The 17752-nt window shown below is 33.9% G+C and overlaps 2 protein-coding genes across 2 annotated transcripts; both read left to right on the top strand.

Moving 5' to 3' along the window:
* The first annotated feature begins 2619 nt into the window (after positions 1 to 2619).
* Positions 2620 to 7496, top strand: LOC145618642 (BEL1-like homeodomain protein 1). Its single transcript, XM_081673416.1, has 5 exons — positions 2620 to 2870; positions 3273 to 4429; positions 4994 to 5388; positions 5487 to 5547; positions 6261 to 7496. Exons 2-5 carry the CDS (start codon positions 3512 to 3514, stop codon positions 7098 to 7100), a joined length of 2214 nt encoding a protein of 737 aa, XP_081529542.1. The 5' UTR covers positions 2620 to 2870; positions 3273 to 3511; the 3' UTR covers positions 7101 to 7496.
* A 2524-nt stretch (positions 7497 to 10020) lies between these two features.
* LOC145618643 (uncharacterized) lies at positions 10021 to 17468 on the top strand. Its single transcript, XM_081673418.1, has 8 exons — positions 10021 to 10154; positions 11091 to 11438; positions 11525 to 11601; positions 11708 to 11773; positions 14917 to 15165; positions 15649 to 15810; positions 16620 to 16709; positions 17024 to 17468. The coding sequence occupies exons 2-8, from the start codon at positions 11167 to 11169 to the stop codon at positions 17218 to 17220; spliced, it is 1113 nt and encodes a 370-aa protein (XP_081529544.1). The 5' UTR covers positions 10021 to 10154; positions 11091 to 11166; the 3' UTR covers positions 17221 to 17468.
* The last annotated feature ends 284 nt before the right edge of the window (positions 17469 to 17752 follow it).

Genomic DNA, 17752 nt, shown 5'->3' with positions numbered 1-17752 from the left:
AAATAGGGAAAATGTCATATGTTTTGTGAATTCAATAGTGAAATTTTAAAGCATCTTCAATTATAAACTCTCCCTTTATGGAAAGAGAGGTAGGACATCAGCTACTCAATTCCTATTGTTGTTGTTGCACAACTTTCCTTTTTGTCACAGATTAGACTTACACTTACTGTTAATATAAATGTTAGAATTTTTTAAAAGTTTTACTTCATTCATTTTTACCAAGCCTCTGATAATTGACTTTAGTAAGTAATAAGTGGAAGTTGAATGATAGCATTTCTTGTTAAAGGCAATAGAACTCATAAATCAGTCGCCCCCACGAATGATGGGATCCATTTAAAGTTAGCTATGCCAATATATATCAATCTCAAATAATGTAATTTTTTTATACTCGTGTCGCTCATTTGGAAATTTTAGGGTTGGCCGAAAATGTATGTACTTGATCTAAAACACTTTTATATTGGACGATTTTTTCTGTCTTTGGTTAACACAGTATAATAAAATGTGTTTATCGCGCTACTCACTCCTCTAACAAGACGAGTTTTATAATTAATGATTTTTATAGTAGTAGTGCAATACTCCGTATATTATATTTCATTACAAAAAAGGTGTCCATGCCATTCCTTATATTAATAAGCATATACATAATAAAATATGAGTTGAAGATTTAATTATGTTTTTCAAATGATTGGTGTATGGGAGAACCAAATGACCTGTGTGTCATCCATGTATGAACATATGCGGTACTTATTGGTCCTTCCTGTAAACTAATAGATGAACATTGACGCCTGCAAAATGCAGGTGACGATGACAATTCCATAACCATATAACTTCCAGTATATATATATATAAAAAGGGTCAAGCATAGTTATGATATTAGTTCGTTATCAATTAAATAACTAACTAGATTGATATTTGACAAGCTACCATGTTTTATGTTAGTAAAAAATTACAATAGATAAATATGACCATCACGATCACCTACTTACATGCAATTAGAGAAATATGTGTAACTATGTGATAACTAATAAGGTATACTTAGAAAAACATTGTAATAAGAGAAAAAATAAACCCAATTGAATTAATCTTGGCGGAATTTGATTTAATGATTTAATATACTGCTCGTTTCCTCTTTTAAAATAACATTACACAATTACTAATTTTATTGTTTGGGTAGTTGTAGAGTAGCATCATGTATGACATAATAGTGTGATCAAACGATAATTAGATTAGGAGTAATTTAAATTTGTCTGAAGGTGGTTGGTGGTTTCTCCATTGTACTATTACAACCCCCATCCTCTTCCCCACCTCCACCCCTCCCTCTCTTCCTTTCTCTCTCAGCCTTTCAATCATTCACTTTATCTCATTACTACCCTCCTATCAACACCACATAAAAATAGGTACAATCTATTAGGGATAATTATTTTAAGAAAAAAGACAACAAGATATTTAGAATTCAATACACTTGGGTCCCTCCTTTGCCCAACTTTTCTTAGCTTTCTATCTTCCTCCCTTTTATTAAAAAAAATAAATAAATAAAAATAATAATTAAATCGTTATGAGTCAGCAATACGTCTATTATACATTTAAATATAACTAGAAATAATTACAATCATATTCAAGTTTTAAATGTCTCGTGTATTTATTTATCTAACATATAGAATATAATTATGAATTCCCCTTATTAGCTTAATTTGATCAAAATATATATACTCATGTAAATGTATATATGTAAAATTTATGTGAAATTGTCTTATTTATATAATTGGTTCGAGGAGACGATGAATGTATAACAACAATATAATACAGGCTTTGTCCCAAAAATGATTTGACATTGGCACGATAAATATACGGTGTAAGATATTATAATGTACAAAATTAATACTCCGTAGAATTTATATCCTTCTTTAGAACACTTGCACTTATTTACAAACTTGATTGTAGGAATACTATTATTGCATATAGAGAACTTAATATTAATTAGAATTGTAGTAAAGGCAATTCAATTTTAGTTGACTCAATATGTACTACGTACCAGGTTAAGAATCTTACTAACATGTTCATTGCATGTAACATGTTATTAATCAACTTGTTTATAATGCATACTAGTAATTAATTGAAATTGTCATTGATAAAAGGTGTGTAAGTATTGACACGTATATTAGTCAAACTACCTCAAAGAATCTAACACGAGCGAGTATTTTACCTAAGGGATTGAGCTTAAATTATGAAATTCGTCTTTTGTTACTCTTGCAACTTTATGACCAAAGAGGGGTTTTGTTGGAAGTAGACGTTTCCTCGTTTTTCAGCTGTTGGCTTCTTCCCTGCCCCACTTTCCAGTGTTTTCCAATCTTTCTCTTTCTCTTTATAGAATTATAATTCATAAATAATTAAAATTAAAAAAAAAAATAGTGGGACTTTTGTTTTTGAATGCTTGTGCAAACGTGCCTCCATCAAATGATTTGAAAAGAAGAGGTAACTATTTAAAAAATAAAAAATAAAAAAAATATCCATCTCAGGTATATATCTAAGACATAACTTTCATTATCTATCTCATGTAATAGAAGCAAGATAATAAATAATTCATATTTTATTTTATGTGAATAAAAAAGAATGAAAGAATAAAAAGGGTGCTTTCTCAATCAATTGCTTATTTTTGTCAGTGATCTCAAGAAAATAATAAGGGGAAGCCATCTCTCTATCTTTGTCAGAAACTCCATATTTTTTTAGTCTCTTTCTCTCTCTAATCTACATAGGAATAGGAAGAGAGTTGTTTAGTATATTTCCCCAAATCACTTGGAGATGTTGCTGCACATCAATTTTTTCTGACAGAATCATCAGATCCTCTTCCTTCTACTTATTACCTTTTTAAGGCATGTCACTCTTCTATTCTCCTTCTTTCCTCCTCTACTCTCTCTCTTTATATATATGTACATACTACAACTAACATCTACAATTTTTTTTTTTTTTTAATTTGTTATTTTTCGATCAATTTCGTTTCGATCTTTTTTTACACTATCTAGATCGATCTTCATGTATATTTTCATATTCATATATTGATCTTTTCATTGCATATGTATACAAATATAATCATGTACTATCGTATATGTTTTTTTAGATGATTGAATGATATATAGATAGCTCGCTTGTATTAATGTTATGAGCTAATATTATACTTGTATGCTACATGGAATGGAATTTGGAATCATAAATTATACAATTTGCTCTTTTTTATGTCTTCTGATTTTTTTCATCCAAACTTTTATTTTTTACAGGATATATAGCTCACAATTCACAAAGAAAGGGGGGCCAGTATTTTGTTTCAGCATCAAATTATTCCAAATCAAATAAACGACATGGGAATAAGTTATCCAGCCTTTTCATGCTACTACTATACACTTTGATTTTATAACTTATAAATAAACAGATAGATATATCTAGAATTGATATTTTCAAACAAGATTTTATTTTTTTTACAAGAATAAAAAAATTATATTGTATACTCAAGAGTTCAATGATGGCAACATACTTTCATGGAGGTCCAGAAATCCAAGCAGCAGCAGCAGCAGGAGGAGATCATAACCTCCAAACACTTTACCTAATGAACCCTAACTTTATAACCACTGCTTATTCTGAAGGCCAAACTCCTAATATGCTCTTTCTCAACCCGGCCAACACGCTCTCTCAGGGTAACCTCCCTCACGCGCCTCCACCTCAGCAGCAGCAGTTCATCGGGATCCCGCTTAGCGGTTCCGGTGGTCCTCATCCTTCTCAAGATCATGGACGTCCATCACCAACCTCCTCAGGCTCACAACATCAGATCCCTGCTGCTTTGCATGGGTTATCAGTATCAAGAGTCCATCCCAACCTTTGGAGCCCGGCAGCTAACCCGGGTTCTAATCAGCCTGGCCCAGACATGGCGGACCAGATGGGGTTCCGCAGGCCCATGTCGGCTCATCAGGGTCTATCCTTGAGCCTCTCTCCAGGTCAGCAACAGCAGAATCAAAGTCAGGTGACAGTAGCTGGAGTAGGAGGGTCGTCAACCTCGGTTGCGGCCTCGAATGGTGTGGTAATTGGATCCAAGTACTTGAAACCGGCTCAGGAGTTGCTTGAGGAAGTGGTGAATGTTGGAAGTAATAATAGTACAAACTTCAATGATAAGGTCAATAGTGGGGGTGATAATACTATTACTACTAATAATAATAATGGTGACAACCACATTGGGGACTCAAGTGGGGCCCACAAGGATAAGGCGAAAGCGGCTGCCAGAGATCATTCAAGTGTCGGCGAGGGTACGAGTCACGGTGGTGGTGGTGGTGGTGGGGAAAGTAGTAGTGGAGGTAATAAGAAGGCGGCAGCAGCAGAGATATCTACTGCTCAGAGACAAGAACTACAGATGAAGAAGGCCAAGTTGCTCAACATGCTAGATGAGGTACATACAAATTATTTATTGCAATTATTATTACTCCATTTACTACTCATACTTTAATTACTTCTACTTCTCCATAAATTTAGAGAATTTTGGTTTCGATTTAATTAGATCAAATCAAATTGATTATTATTCATACAAAGTACATATTTGTCAAATTTAGTAACTGTAAATATTAATTTAAGCTATAGATTAAACCTAACGTAGCTACAATAGGATTACAAGGGGATGTTTTCTTTCTTTTTACCTTACTCATTTGACTTGTTTCCCACCATGCAAAGGACAACTATTACACACTCTGCTTTTTTAAATTATTTGGAATTACTATTCAGCAAGTAACGGTTCCTTGTGACTAGTGTACAACCAATTATTATATTGCCAATATACAAATTCTATTTCCTCTATTCCAAAATTAGTAAATCGTTACAATTATTAGAATTTCACACAATTTAAGTAAAATTATCTTCAACTCAAATTCACAAATTATTTTCATCTAATTATAGTAATTAATTTTTTGGCCTCTCAAATTGTTTATTTTATTTTATTTATTTTAATTTTTGGGTATAGGTGGATCAAAGATACAGGCAATACAACAGCCAGATACAAGTAGTGGTATCATCCTTTGAGCAGGCAGCAGGAATTGGATCAGCAAAACTGTACACATCTTTAGCCTTGAAGACAATCTCAAAACAATTCAGATGTCTTAAAGACGCGATTATGTCTCAAATCAAGGCCACGAGTAAGAGCTTAGGTGAAGATGAAAGCAATAGTAATGCTCTAGGGGTGAAGCTCGAGGGAGGAGCCGGTTCGAGGCTGAGGTTTGTTGATCACCAGCTAAGGCAGCAGCGTGCCTTACAGCAGCTAGGTATGATGCAACACAACGCTTGGCGTCCTCAGCGAGGCTTGCCTGAGCGTGCTGTCTCCGTTCTTCGTGCTTGGCTCTTCGAACACTTCCTTCACCCGTATGTTTCCTTTTTTTATATGTTTAAATGTATATTAGGACATACTTAAGGTGTGTTTGTTTAATTAATTTATACGACTTTGAATTTTGCATGGATAGGTACCCCAAGGATTCAGATAAACACATGTTGGCTAAACAAACAGGGCTTACAAGAAGTCAGGTACTTGTTACAATTCACTATGCTATATTGACAACTTAATTTACACATAATATTCTTATCATTGATTATCATGCATGCATATATGTAGTACACTGTCTAGAAATGCTTAATCTGATGCGTTTATTAATCAAACATCCATGCATGTTACATTGATTAAGCAATTGGGAATCTCTTAGCTTGAATATCAGCTCATCTTGAATTTAAGCATGTAACATAAACATAATGGTGGTAGCTTAGCTGCTTAGGTGTTGCTAATGTACATATTTTAGGTTATTACCTTAAGTAATTATTTAATTATCGTCTATTTAAAAAACAAAATTCCCAAATATATTAGGCTAATGTATACCTACTTGTTTTAGGTATTTATTACTTTAATGATGCTAAATTGATACTTCGTACATTGTTATATGCAAAAATCAAGAGCAAGTTATTGATCTAGTACATTAGTATAAATTTTTTGAGACAATTACAATAATATAAATTGGTTTATTACAACTAATGATGGCAAAGACATTTGAGTTTAACTTGTTACGTGATGAGGCTAATGGGTAAATTTATACATATTACTCCATAAAGTGCTTATCACCCTTGAATTACAAAACTAGCTACTAATACTTATATTTGTCGTCATATATATGTTAGACTATAGTGACGGATAAGTTTATTTACTGCGTATATTTATTAAAGGGGTTTTCAATGACAAACTATTGTAGGTGTCAAATTGGTTTATCAATGCTCGTGTCCGCTTATGGAAGCCAATGGTGGAGGAAATGTACTTGGAGGAAGTGAAGACACAGGAGCAAAATAGTGGTAATTCGGAGGACAACACCACCAACACCACCACCGCGAACAAAAATGGCAAGTCCACAAAGAATGACGATCACACCACAACCAAAGAAACAGGTGCGGGACAGCAACATGAACAACAAGATCACGGAGGTGCAGTGATCCAGCCCCACCAACAACAAGCTGACCACACCACCAATGACATGATATCCAACTTATCAGCAATGTCGGCGACCTCATCCCAAGGCTTTACTCTAATCGGCTCATCCTCAGACATGGAGTCTCTTATGGCGCGAAGCCCAAAGAAACAAAGAAGCAACTCTGACATACAAAACTCCCCAAGTAGCATCCTTTCCATGGACATGGAAATGAAACCAGTTGATCATCATCAAAGACACTCTTTCTTGATGACTAATCATGGGGATGCACCCACTGGATTTAACCCTTACCTAGTGAATGACATGACCGGGAGGTTTAACCCGGACCAAATGACCGCGCACCCATACCATGGGAACGCGGTCTCCCTTACCCTAGGCCTTCCTCATTGTGAGAGCCTCTCACTTGGGAATCATCAGCAGAATTTCATTCCAAACCAAGGAATAGCTCAGTTGGGAAGGCGGCTCGATATCGGACCTGGAGAGGCTGATTTTTGTGGGATTAGTATGGCTCAACCTTCTCACCCTAACAATAATGGGTTTGAAAGTATTGACATTCAAAATCGTAAGAGGTTTGCTGCTCATCAACTCTTACATGATTTTGTTGCTTGACGATATATATACTTTGGATTTCCTATGTAACACAAAAAAAAATCCAAGCATAATTAAAGCCGGCCCTCATGATACATGCATCTATCTTTACTTTCTTTTCTTTTTTTTTTCTTGATGAAGAAAAAATAATTCAAAAAAGGATAAACAAATTTAAACAAGGGGGATTTGGTATAGGTTTATACTTAGGAATTAAGTATATTATTATTCTTGGTACGTAAGTATGTAGCTTATAGGAGAAGTAGGGATTGTTAATGCATATGCAATTGGAATAGGTGGATATCGAATTATCGATGATTATATATGTTGTAAGGTTAGTAGACACAATGAACTTGAATTTGTATATATGGGTTGTATAATATATAATTTTGGTGAAATTATATCTTTTGATTTTATGTATGTTATAGTATACTTTCTCTTTTTCTAATTCGTTAAGGCATTTTGAGCTAAGCTAGACACTATTCGTATAAATTATTTTGACTTTCTTAACGAGTATAATTTATATTAAAAAAAATATGTTTATCATGTGGGATCATATTGAATTCTTTTCAATGTACATTTTTCAAATATCAATTGTTCATTACCTTTGCATATTTATAAATGAAGAAATTATATATTGGTGTTTGAAATCATGTGTTGACAAACATGTATAAAGAAATATATATGTATCAACTAAAGTGAAAAAGAGCTTTAGATACTCGTATCAACTTACTACTAATGTCATGAAGATATATCGTTGTGAAATTGATCAATAAATTGGATTGGATATATTGATTTTTCTTTTTTTTTTTTTTTTTTAAAGTAAAATGTTTATGCATGGCTTTTCATTGCATGGGAACGTAAATGTCAATACATTAATTTACTCTATAAATCGGCATATAAACATCTATCAAATTTAAAATTGTTTATTAACCATTACCCCTATATATATATATATAATATAAGATTTAAAAACTACTCCGTATGATGTAAGAATTTTTTGGATTATAACAGATTTTATTTCACTAGTTGTCTAGTTGTATGAACATATAGTACTACTTATATCCCAAACGCCTTTTATAATTATATAACATTGAAACTATAAGACTCCATATAGCGTAGGATGCATTATTAGATTTCAAATAATTTTGATTTATATACTATAAAACTTTATTGAACTAATAGCTTCTACACTTGCATAAACTTATCTAATAAATCAAGTTCGACTTAGTAGATCTTATGCTCTAAACTTCCACAACAGTGATTACCCCTTATTGTTGAAGAATTGATGAGTACACGGCCTATATTCTTTTTGATTTTTGTTTGTTGGTTTGGGTTTCATTTTCGGTGTATCTTAAGTATTTGTTATATATATATGCTACTTTTGTAGTAGTGCTTTAATTTGTACTCAATTTATAGAATTAAATTAAATTTAAGGTTGAGAGAGATACTGTGCTAATGTAAAGCTTAAAAAGAGGATTATACATTAAAAGACTTGCTATAGCTAGACGCTGAACGGCGGCTGAAGGGTAATCCATAGAGAAGCTTAATTGTGAGAATGTTTTAATCTCTTCATCCATACACCATTGCATGAGTGCATGACTGTAATAAGGTTAATTTGTTCTAGCCAAACTTTAGCTACCATTATTTGCCTTGTGATATTCTCAATCAAGAAGACCTCTCGATCTAAAGGAATGGCGATGAATGATTAAAGGGTTTCTCCTCTTATATTCAATCCTCTATTCCTACCTCTTCATTCCCTTGAGCTTGGATTCGATCTTAACATGCTTTTGGGAGGCCTATAAATGGATCAAACACCACTATGACCACAATTTCACAAAGCAATGCTAAAAATAATGCACGTGAAGGGTTTAATGCAACCAAATGCTCCTATTGGATGAAAAAGGCAGGCTATAAAAATACTAATAGTTTCATTTCTATTTAGTTGCACCATTTCCTTAAAATGGGAATCTCATAATAGTTGCATCATTTTCTTATTAAGTACATTTTGTATAGTTTTTATTATAGGATGACCTATACTTCCTTACTCCTTAGTTCGTATAATTAAATTTTTCTTTGCTTACAATACCCTTTACAAGTTCACATGCCCCTAAATTTTCTCCTAGATACTGTGCCAAAAATATGGTGCAACGTAACTTAATAGAAATGGAGGAAGTTTTACTAATCAAGCAACATCTTCATGCAATTTTTGCATCCATTGTACTAACCCAACTCCACAAAAACATTGCATTAGACCACTACTATTCTACTAGCAACCTCACTTAGAATGACGTGATTAAGGAAAATGGATGAGAATAATTTGAAATCAAATCAAGTTTGATTCAAACAAATTGTATATTAATTTGGTTTGAATTCTTGGCGAGCCTTACATAATCACATTTAAAATAACAAACAATCTTAAGTAAAATAATCCACCTGACTTATGTACTAGCCATCCTTTAAACATGTAGATATTATAACAAGACTTCTCTCCAAATAGCTTAAAATATTGCCTTAGTATCGATGCATTCCCACTTCCTAGTGGTATAAAAAACTGACCTAACTAAACCCAATTTAACTCGAAAATAATCATATTCACAATTTAACTTGCATACACACAATTATTTAATTATTTAACCTCCGCCTAGCTATATCTAACGAAAATCGACTTAAGGCGGGCTTGAGCTTAATTTCAATTCAGTTCATTTCTTAATTTTCTTCTCTAATAAACAGTTCAGTTCAACTCAGCTCAATTCAGTAAATGAGAACAAACCCTTAGTTACCTAAATTGCCAAGAGAACGATTTCGAGATATTTTGTACATCGGTCCAGTTTTGGTAGGTTTGGGCTAAAGCCCACTGGACAGAGTTTTAGAAAATCAGACCATATATCCTCCAATCCACAAAATAAAAGTCCAACCCAGATTAAATAAGTGTCGGAAGCCCTCAGATTCCAAATCCTTTTTCAACTGTCTTTCTAATTTCTCTCTCCGACGACAAATCCTCCGACCTCCGGCAACCAGTCACCGGGAAATATAAAACGCTGCCGTTTCATTCTGAATTTTTGAAGCCGCTTAAAGGTTCGTTTATTTTCCCCGTTTTTTGACCGCGAAATACAAATTTTCTTTTGTGATATTATAAGTTCTTTGATTCTGCTCTAATTTTGGATTGTCTTTTTGCATCAAATTATATGATATTATCTGAATTATGATTGTTGTTCTTGAAATTATTGTTGATTTTGATGTTATTGCCTTTAATTAGTTTCAGTGTTGGTTATTGTTAAATTCATTAGGTTCTTTGCTAGATTTCAACAATAATTATTGAAATTGATTATGAATTTCTACTTTACAGTTGATAAATAGAGTGATTTTAGCTCTAATATAGCTTTACATTTGATTAATAATACTTCGCTGCAATTATGGATTGGTTTTATTAATTTCTTGATATGGCAAATTCTTGTTTTAACCTAGATTAGATTACTATTGTTTGTTACTTTTCAATTTAAATTGCAATTCGTTGTTGTGAACATAAATAATTCTCACATTGATGTTTGATGTACTCATGTACTAGATTTTGTAGGCTTCAATTGTTTTTTGCGCATCGAAATCAAATATTATATTATGCAAACCTAAGTTGCTCATTTAAACTTATTTATTGATTCACTGATGCTTTTGTTTGAATGTTTTTTTTTTTTTGTTTTTTTTTATTTTTTTTTTTATCAGAACTAACTTTTACTTGTCAGAACTCAGAACTATTGGAACTGATTTTTATTAGTTAAATTGAATAGAGCCTTTTTTTTAAATTACAAATGTCAAATTTAGTCAATTAGTGATGAAATGGACTTCTAATGTAGTTGCATTTCAATAAAGTGATAAATAGAGGATTAAATTTGATAATAATTTTGGTAGAATATCATGATAAAATCGTGTTGAATCAATTAATTTGGTAAGACGTGATTGTTACAATAAAGTATCAGGGCCTCTTATATCAATTGTGATTATTGTCTTTTCTTTCAGATAGGAATAGATTGCATTGATTTTACTGTCAATAAGGGTTCCGTCGCTTCCCAAAATTTTAAGAACGGAAGAGGACATGGAGAGTGAAGCAGAGAAGAATTGGAGCGAGCAAGTGGAAGATTTAGTAGATTCCGGAGATATAGAGGCTGCAATATCCCTCCTTGAATCCCTAATTTTAAAGCTCGAGACCCTAAATTCATCAGATTCACAGCCTCAATTAGCCTCTGCACTCCTTGAAGTTGCCAAGCTTTACTCCTGCAAAGGCCTCTCTCTCAAATCTGATGATGCTCGATCTCGTGCTTCAGCCATCAACCTCCGCTCCCTCTCACCTTCTTCTATTTCCTCTATGTCAGTATTTCTGTATTTCCTTCCATTTTACTTTTTAATTGAAATTTTAGAATTGGATTGGTATTGATTTTTAGTCCTTACTTCAGTGAAACTTCAACAACAGAAGATAAATCTAAGGTTTCTAATTGCAATAATTTGCCTGGGAGTAATTTAACCAGAGATGGTAAAGTATTTATTTTGTTATTTGAAATGTAAAATTGCCATGAGGCCCGTGCCTCCTTTAAAGTTACATATTTGATTGATAAATTATATGTTTGCTTTGATGGCAGGGGATTATGACTTGTGTTCAAAATCTTCAACTGACAATGTAGCTCCTCAGGAGTCTTCAGATGACGGTATAATTTGCTCCCTGCTATTAACCTAATTCTGTCATTGTAGGTACTTTCTTAGTCTGCAGAAATGTGCTCTGTTATAAATGCAATTTGTTGTGGTGACCATAGTAAAATGACTTAAATTTTTAGTCCAGAGGGAGTATGAAGACTATGAACGTAGTTAGCAAGGACACCGAAAATTTATTAAACTTCCTTATAACGCTGAAGGCTGAACTCAAACAACTTAATTATACAAAAATGAAGGCATTCTTATTCACACTAAGTTGCTTATGCTTGTTGATGAAAAAAAATCAGATCAAAATTGGATTTTATCACAGATTTCTTGAGGAAGAACTAAACAATGTCTACAGAAGTCTGCGGTACACTTCAATTTCTGTTCTTGAGTTATTAGAACCCTAATGAAGCTTAATTAGGCTAAGCTTTTTTGAGAAAAACATTCAACACTGCTGATAACATTAATCTTGAGTTTTGATCCTAGATTTGGCCTATCCAGGATTTTTCATTAAACTGTGTTAAGAAAGAGGCTCCCCTGTACTGTGCTGCTTAGCTTAGCAATTGAAGAAATAATACTCAGTATGCTTAATTGAGATCTAACCTGTGTTAATGTTGATATTTGGTATCTTTTTCATCTATATCACTTCAAAAATATTAAATTGCATTATAGCTCTATGGTAAAAGGTAATCAGTTTTTTGCTTAAGAGGAACTTTATGTATATTTTTAAATTTTTTTAATGAGTACTCCTTAAAGTCTTAACCTGCTGTAGTGTACTAGTATAGTAACTAAATCCATTGTCTTAAGACTTGCATTTTCTTTTATTTAATTATGTATCTTACTTTCAACTTTTCAAGAATGTCTTATTTCAATTATTGGATTTATGCAATTTTTTTTTTATTGCTTTTGGTTACTTAAATAATTTGCTTGACATAAGTTACATCTTAATCCGGCCTTGCTGCCAATCTATTATACTTAGTATAAATTATAGTATAATACATTGATGCTATGATAAGTAATGAATTTGGGCATGATCCACAATACCTAGGAAGATGAAAGATTCCCAACATCTTTAAGGACCCTGGGATGCCAAGTTGGTGATATAAACAACTATTTCTTGTAGCTCTGCACTACCAACGCAACTTAATTCCAAAATAGCCGCATAGCTTAATTAAACTCATTTTAGGATTTTATACACCTATTGATATGCCTCTACTGGTTCTATATCAACTTATATGACCCTAGGTGACGCCCTACTCATTCACTTCAATTTCGGAAAAAAATATTCAAAATTGGCTCAAAAGTGTGGATTATAGTCTTTAGGGACCATTTTTTAATTCCCCGTCTAGAAAAGAAAAGAGGTCGGGGTGCTTCTCATGGACCCCCATGATCTTGAAAGTCCATTTGGGTGGTTGGAACCGTCGAATTTGGATTTAAACCGTCAATTTAGTCGTTTTTAACTTATGTTTCTATGTAAAGCCATCATGAGACTTTATATGATGCCATATATGTTTCCAAACAATGTTATTTTACCTTGGTATGCATTCCCTATATTACGAGATTGGTCTCAAAACCTCCTAAATTGGTCCAATTTTGTGGATTATATCCTTCAGTTTTGAACATTTTTTGACGTTTTTTGGCTTTGGGAAGAAAAGAAGAGGTTAGAGTGATTCTTGTGTTCCTGAATTTTCCATTTTGCCTTCAATCCGTCAATTTAGCAGTATGAAGTACATAAACCTCATTCTTAACTAACTCAAGGCTACAATAGGCTTATTTATGACTTGGCTAGTGATCATTTATGGTTCCAAATAACATATTTGACCACGAGATGTATCCTCAACCATTTCGAAATTTTAGACATTGGTCCAAAAAGTTGGTTCGAAAGTGTGCATTATAACCTTCAGTTTTGGATAGTTTTCAACTTTTTTGGATTTGGAATGGAAATAGGTCGGGGTGATTCTCATGGACCTAAGAGGCTACCGGGTGGTTGGAACCATCTACTTTTCCTTTAAACTATCAATCTATCTGCTTACGACTTATGCCTCCTTTCTTTGACTTAGGTCACCATGACATTTTATGTGACCGACTACTGTTCCAAACAACATTTTATGACCCAAAATGCGTCCTTTATGATCTTGTGACTTTTGAACACTTGGTTTTGAAATCTTCGAAATTAGTCTGTTTTCATGTATTATAGCCTTCAAATTTGGCTTTCGAAGAACATTTTTTTACTCAATAAGATTATTCATAGAGGTTATTCTCGGGTTTTTCAAAAGGCTCAGACCCCTACTTGTTGCCAGGATCATCTCATTCATGCCTTGACCCACCCTACATTATCATGTTTTGTGATGCCTTGGCTTGGCCTTGCATTGTCATGCCGTCCCAGGCCTTGTATTCCCTTGCTTTGTCCCTAAGGCAAGCCAAGACGCTATTTAATTTTAAAAAAAGGTTGAGGTGTTTTATGCCTTGTCTTTGTGCACGTTTCGTGCCCATGCCTACAACATGGTCATGCCTTAGAACACCAACACCCAAATGAACGTGGGCACCAGCATCATCATCCTTTGGCTCTATCCCGTACTTGGCCTTTTTTAGCACAAAAGGAACATTGCACTCTCATTCAGCAAAATTAATTATTTTAGGGAATAGAGGGTTGGGGGGGGGGGGGGGGGGGGGCTCAACTTTCATCATTAGATACTTCATAATTTTATTAGTAAAATCACTCTAAAAGTTGATATTTTGATAATATACATTAAGACTATTCCAATGACATTTTACATAAAAACATTGTTGTACTTGTACATATTAGTAAAAGATAGTAGCAAAAGTTTGTGTATTAATAGTGCAAAAGTCAAATTGTTTCTATTACTTTGGGACCAAGGAAATTGTTGATAAATTTTTATCTTCTTTCTTTAATGGGACTTTAGTTTCCTGTTGTAGAAAGAATAGTTTGCAGTTATCAAAGAAGATACTTCTATTTTTTTATCAACTTGGGTTTAATTGGTGATATATAATGGTAATTCTTGCCTTGTTAAAGACTTGTATTTTTTCAGGGACTGATGAATTTGTATTCTATTGTTGATACAATTTTCTGTTAGATATTAATCATATTATATAGTGAATAACTGTTGATAATGCTGTTGTCTTTGGTGATAAGACTGGGAAGCAATAGCAGATCGTGCACCAGATGAGTTGCTCCCTCCACAATGCTTGCCAGAGGTTTCAAAGCTTAAGTTGCATGACGTGGAGGTGGAGAAGAAAGTCCCAAACAGACGTGGGAGGGGAACCTTCACATATAAGAAACAAGGAATGTACAGTGATGAGCAAATCAACGACTCTATTTCCTGTGACACATCAGATGAGAATGTTCATGAAAAGTCTGAGAAGATTTTGGAAGGAAAAAAATGTGAGTGAGACTTCTTTGTTGATTGTAGATAAGTATTCATTTATGTTCAGATATTTTACTCTGATCTAGCAACTTGGAAGAGAAAGGAAGGGGAAGGAAAAAGGAGGAAAAGGAGGGAGGAGATTGAGCTCCATATTTGGAGAGATAGTGTTAGTTGAAGAGGGAGGGAAAATGGATCCTTCCCCTTTCCCTTCCTTCCAACAACTCTTCATCCAAACAAAGGGATTTGCTCCCTTCTTTTCCCTCCCTCCCTTTCACTCCATTTCCTTCTATCCAAACAATATGTTAATGTTGGTTATAAAGTCTTATGGATTAAGACAGAAGTTTTAATTATGCATGTCTACAAGCTATCTTGTCAAGTAGATGCTATTCTGTTTGCTTTTTTAGCTGCCTATATCACTGCAATTTTTTATTTATTGGTATATTTGTGCTGCATGTTAATATTGAAATTAGCTGCTTATTTTTTTTGCTACTTTGTGTTAGCTGTATATGGAACACATCATGTCCTTGTCTTGGATGGATTCCACCCAAGTACGACAACAATAGATTTGGAGAGACTTTTCGAAGGTTTTAGAGACCGTGGATTTGCAATTCGTTGGGTTAAAGATACACTTGCTCTGGGTGTATTTCGAACTCCATCAATTGGTATGTGTGGCATGTCTGGCATGATATCGTTTATTGACATTTTTAAAGCTATTGACATCCTGGCAAACATAATCTGTTTCCTAATATAGAACCTTACTGGAACAGTATAAATCATCAATGGTCATTATTTTGAAAATGAATATTGTAATTTTTCTATTTTATGATGAGGCTGTACATGTTAATTATGTGAATTTTTGCATGTATTCCTTTGAGAATTAAGAAAAGATTTATGGTGCTATTTTGAGTGCCCAGTGAATCATTGATGTAAGGAGATGCCTGTAATACGAAGATAGATTTGCCCCTCTTTCTGCTCAATTTCAACTGCCTAGGTCTACTAGCTGTTGTATCCCTTGAAAAAATTTACTAGGAAAGTTCTACTAGCTTATCTGTTGCAGTAATTTGTATATGTACTTTGGTCTATTTTCCTTTTCTCTGTTTTATGGCATAGATAAACTGTTGGAAAACTGACTGTGTCCTATATGTGAGGAGTTACTGTCAACTGTCTATCAGAATACATTTTGCTGGGTTACCTCTCCGGATCTCCCTCCAACCTCCCCACCACCCCCTCTCCTGTTTGGGCCCTTGCATGTGTTCTTCGTGGAGATAATCTGATACTAGGTTTATGATTCAATCGCACATGTACAAAAAAAAATTTGTTTGGAAATCAATATTTTTTTAGCTGTACATCTGCATCTTTGTACATTTTTGTATTATTATAGTCTGATATAGAGTATTTATATTATGCATCTTTAGATTTTATTTTTAGATCCACAGTTAATGTACTTTTTTTTATGATCATGAAAATGCAGCTCTTGAGGCCTTAAATAGTGTCCGTTGTTCTTTCAAAGTTCGGGTACTTGAGGAAGATGACCCTATGATGGGCTCCATTTCAATCAAAGGTATAATCTCTAAATCTGCAATTTTTCTCTAGATGTGTAATTTGATACTTCAGTGCACTCTCATTACTTTGCATGTACCATGGCCATCATCAAGCAGTATTCACTCAATGTTCAGTGTAGTTCTATGCGCCTAGTTTGGTTCTCTTCCATCTTGCTATTTTTAGTTGCATATGCTGTCATACCCAGTTGTATGTTGTTTGTACTCTATTTTTAGCTGACTTGTTCTTCTGGTGTAAGTACTCTGTTGATCAGAGTGAGTGAAAGGAAAAAGTGTTACTCGTATGCTGTACTAAACATGTTCATTATAATGTTAGACTTGGACCCACCTCGGCAAAGACCTAAGACGTCTGCCAGAACTGCTCAGAGGCTAATTGCTCAAGAATTGGGGGTAAAGTTGCCATCTACCTTTGGGTCTACAGAGCTGAGGAAGCAAGAAGATGCTAGAAGGAACCGTATTGTTACAAGGCAAAATTTGAGGGATGAAGCTTGGGGGCCTGATGATACAAATTAAGGTAATTACACGTAAATTAGCTGTCTCATGTGTTTCTGTAGATGACTTAATGGCTTGTATAATGTTACTCGTACAGTTGTACCGCATAGTGTGTGATGAATTAGGGCAGTTTTTTCAAGAAAGATAAGCCAATTTTGTTAACAGAGTGGAGAATGTATATGTTTCATACACAAATATTCTTTGTACGATGGTAAGTGTCAACAAGAAATACTGAAATACAGCTATAAATCTGCTCTTTTTTTTGTTTATTTTTCTTTTTTACATATTTTGCAGCTGAGAAAGGATTTTCCCGTCTTTGAGAACGGAGTTCTATGTCTGCTTTTAGACGCTATACTTCCAAGTTCCAATGTGGTGCTTATTTAGTCAGGAAATATAACACCATGTTATACGGTACAATATGCTAAAACTACACCAGAGTCCAGAGGTTAGACAAACTATCCATAGTTCCATACTAAACTTATCTATCACGCCTCGACCCTCCTTGCAAGTCGTAGCGAATTACGGGTTTCCAACTATAGTGCTCTTTTGAGCA

The sequence above is a fragment of the Chenopodium album genome, chromosome 26 (genome assembly GCF_948465745.1).
Source record: "Chenopodium album chromosome 26, dcCheAlbu1.1, whole genome shotgun sequence".
NCBI classification, from domain to species: domain Eukaryota; kingdom Viridiplantae; phylum Streptophyta; class Magnoliopsida; order Caryophyllales; family Amaranthaceae; genus Chenopodium; species Chenopodium album.
This window is presented reverse-complemented; position numbering and strand designations above follow the sequence as displayed.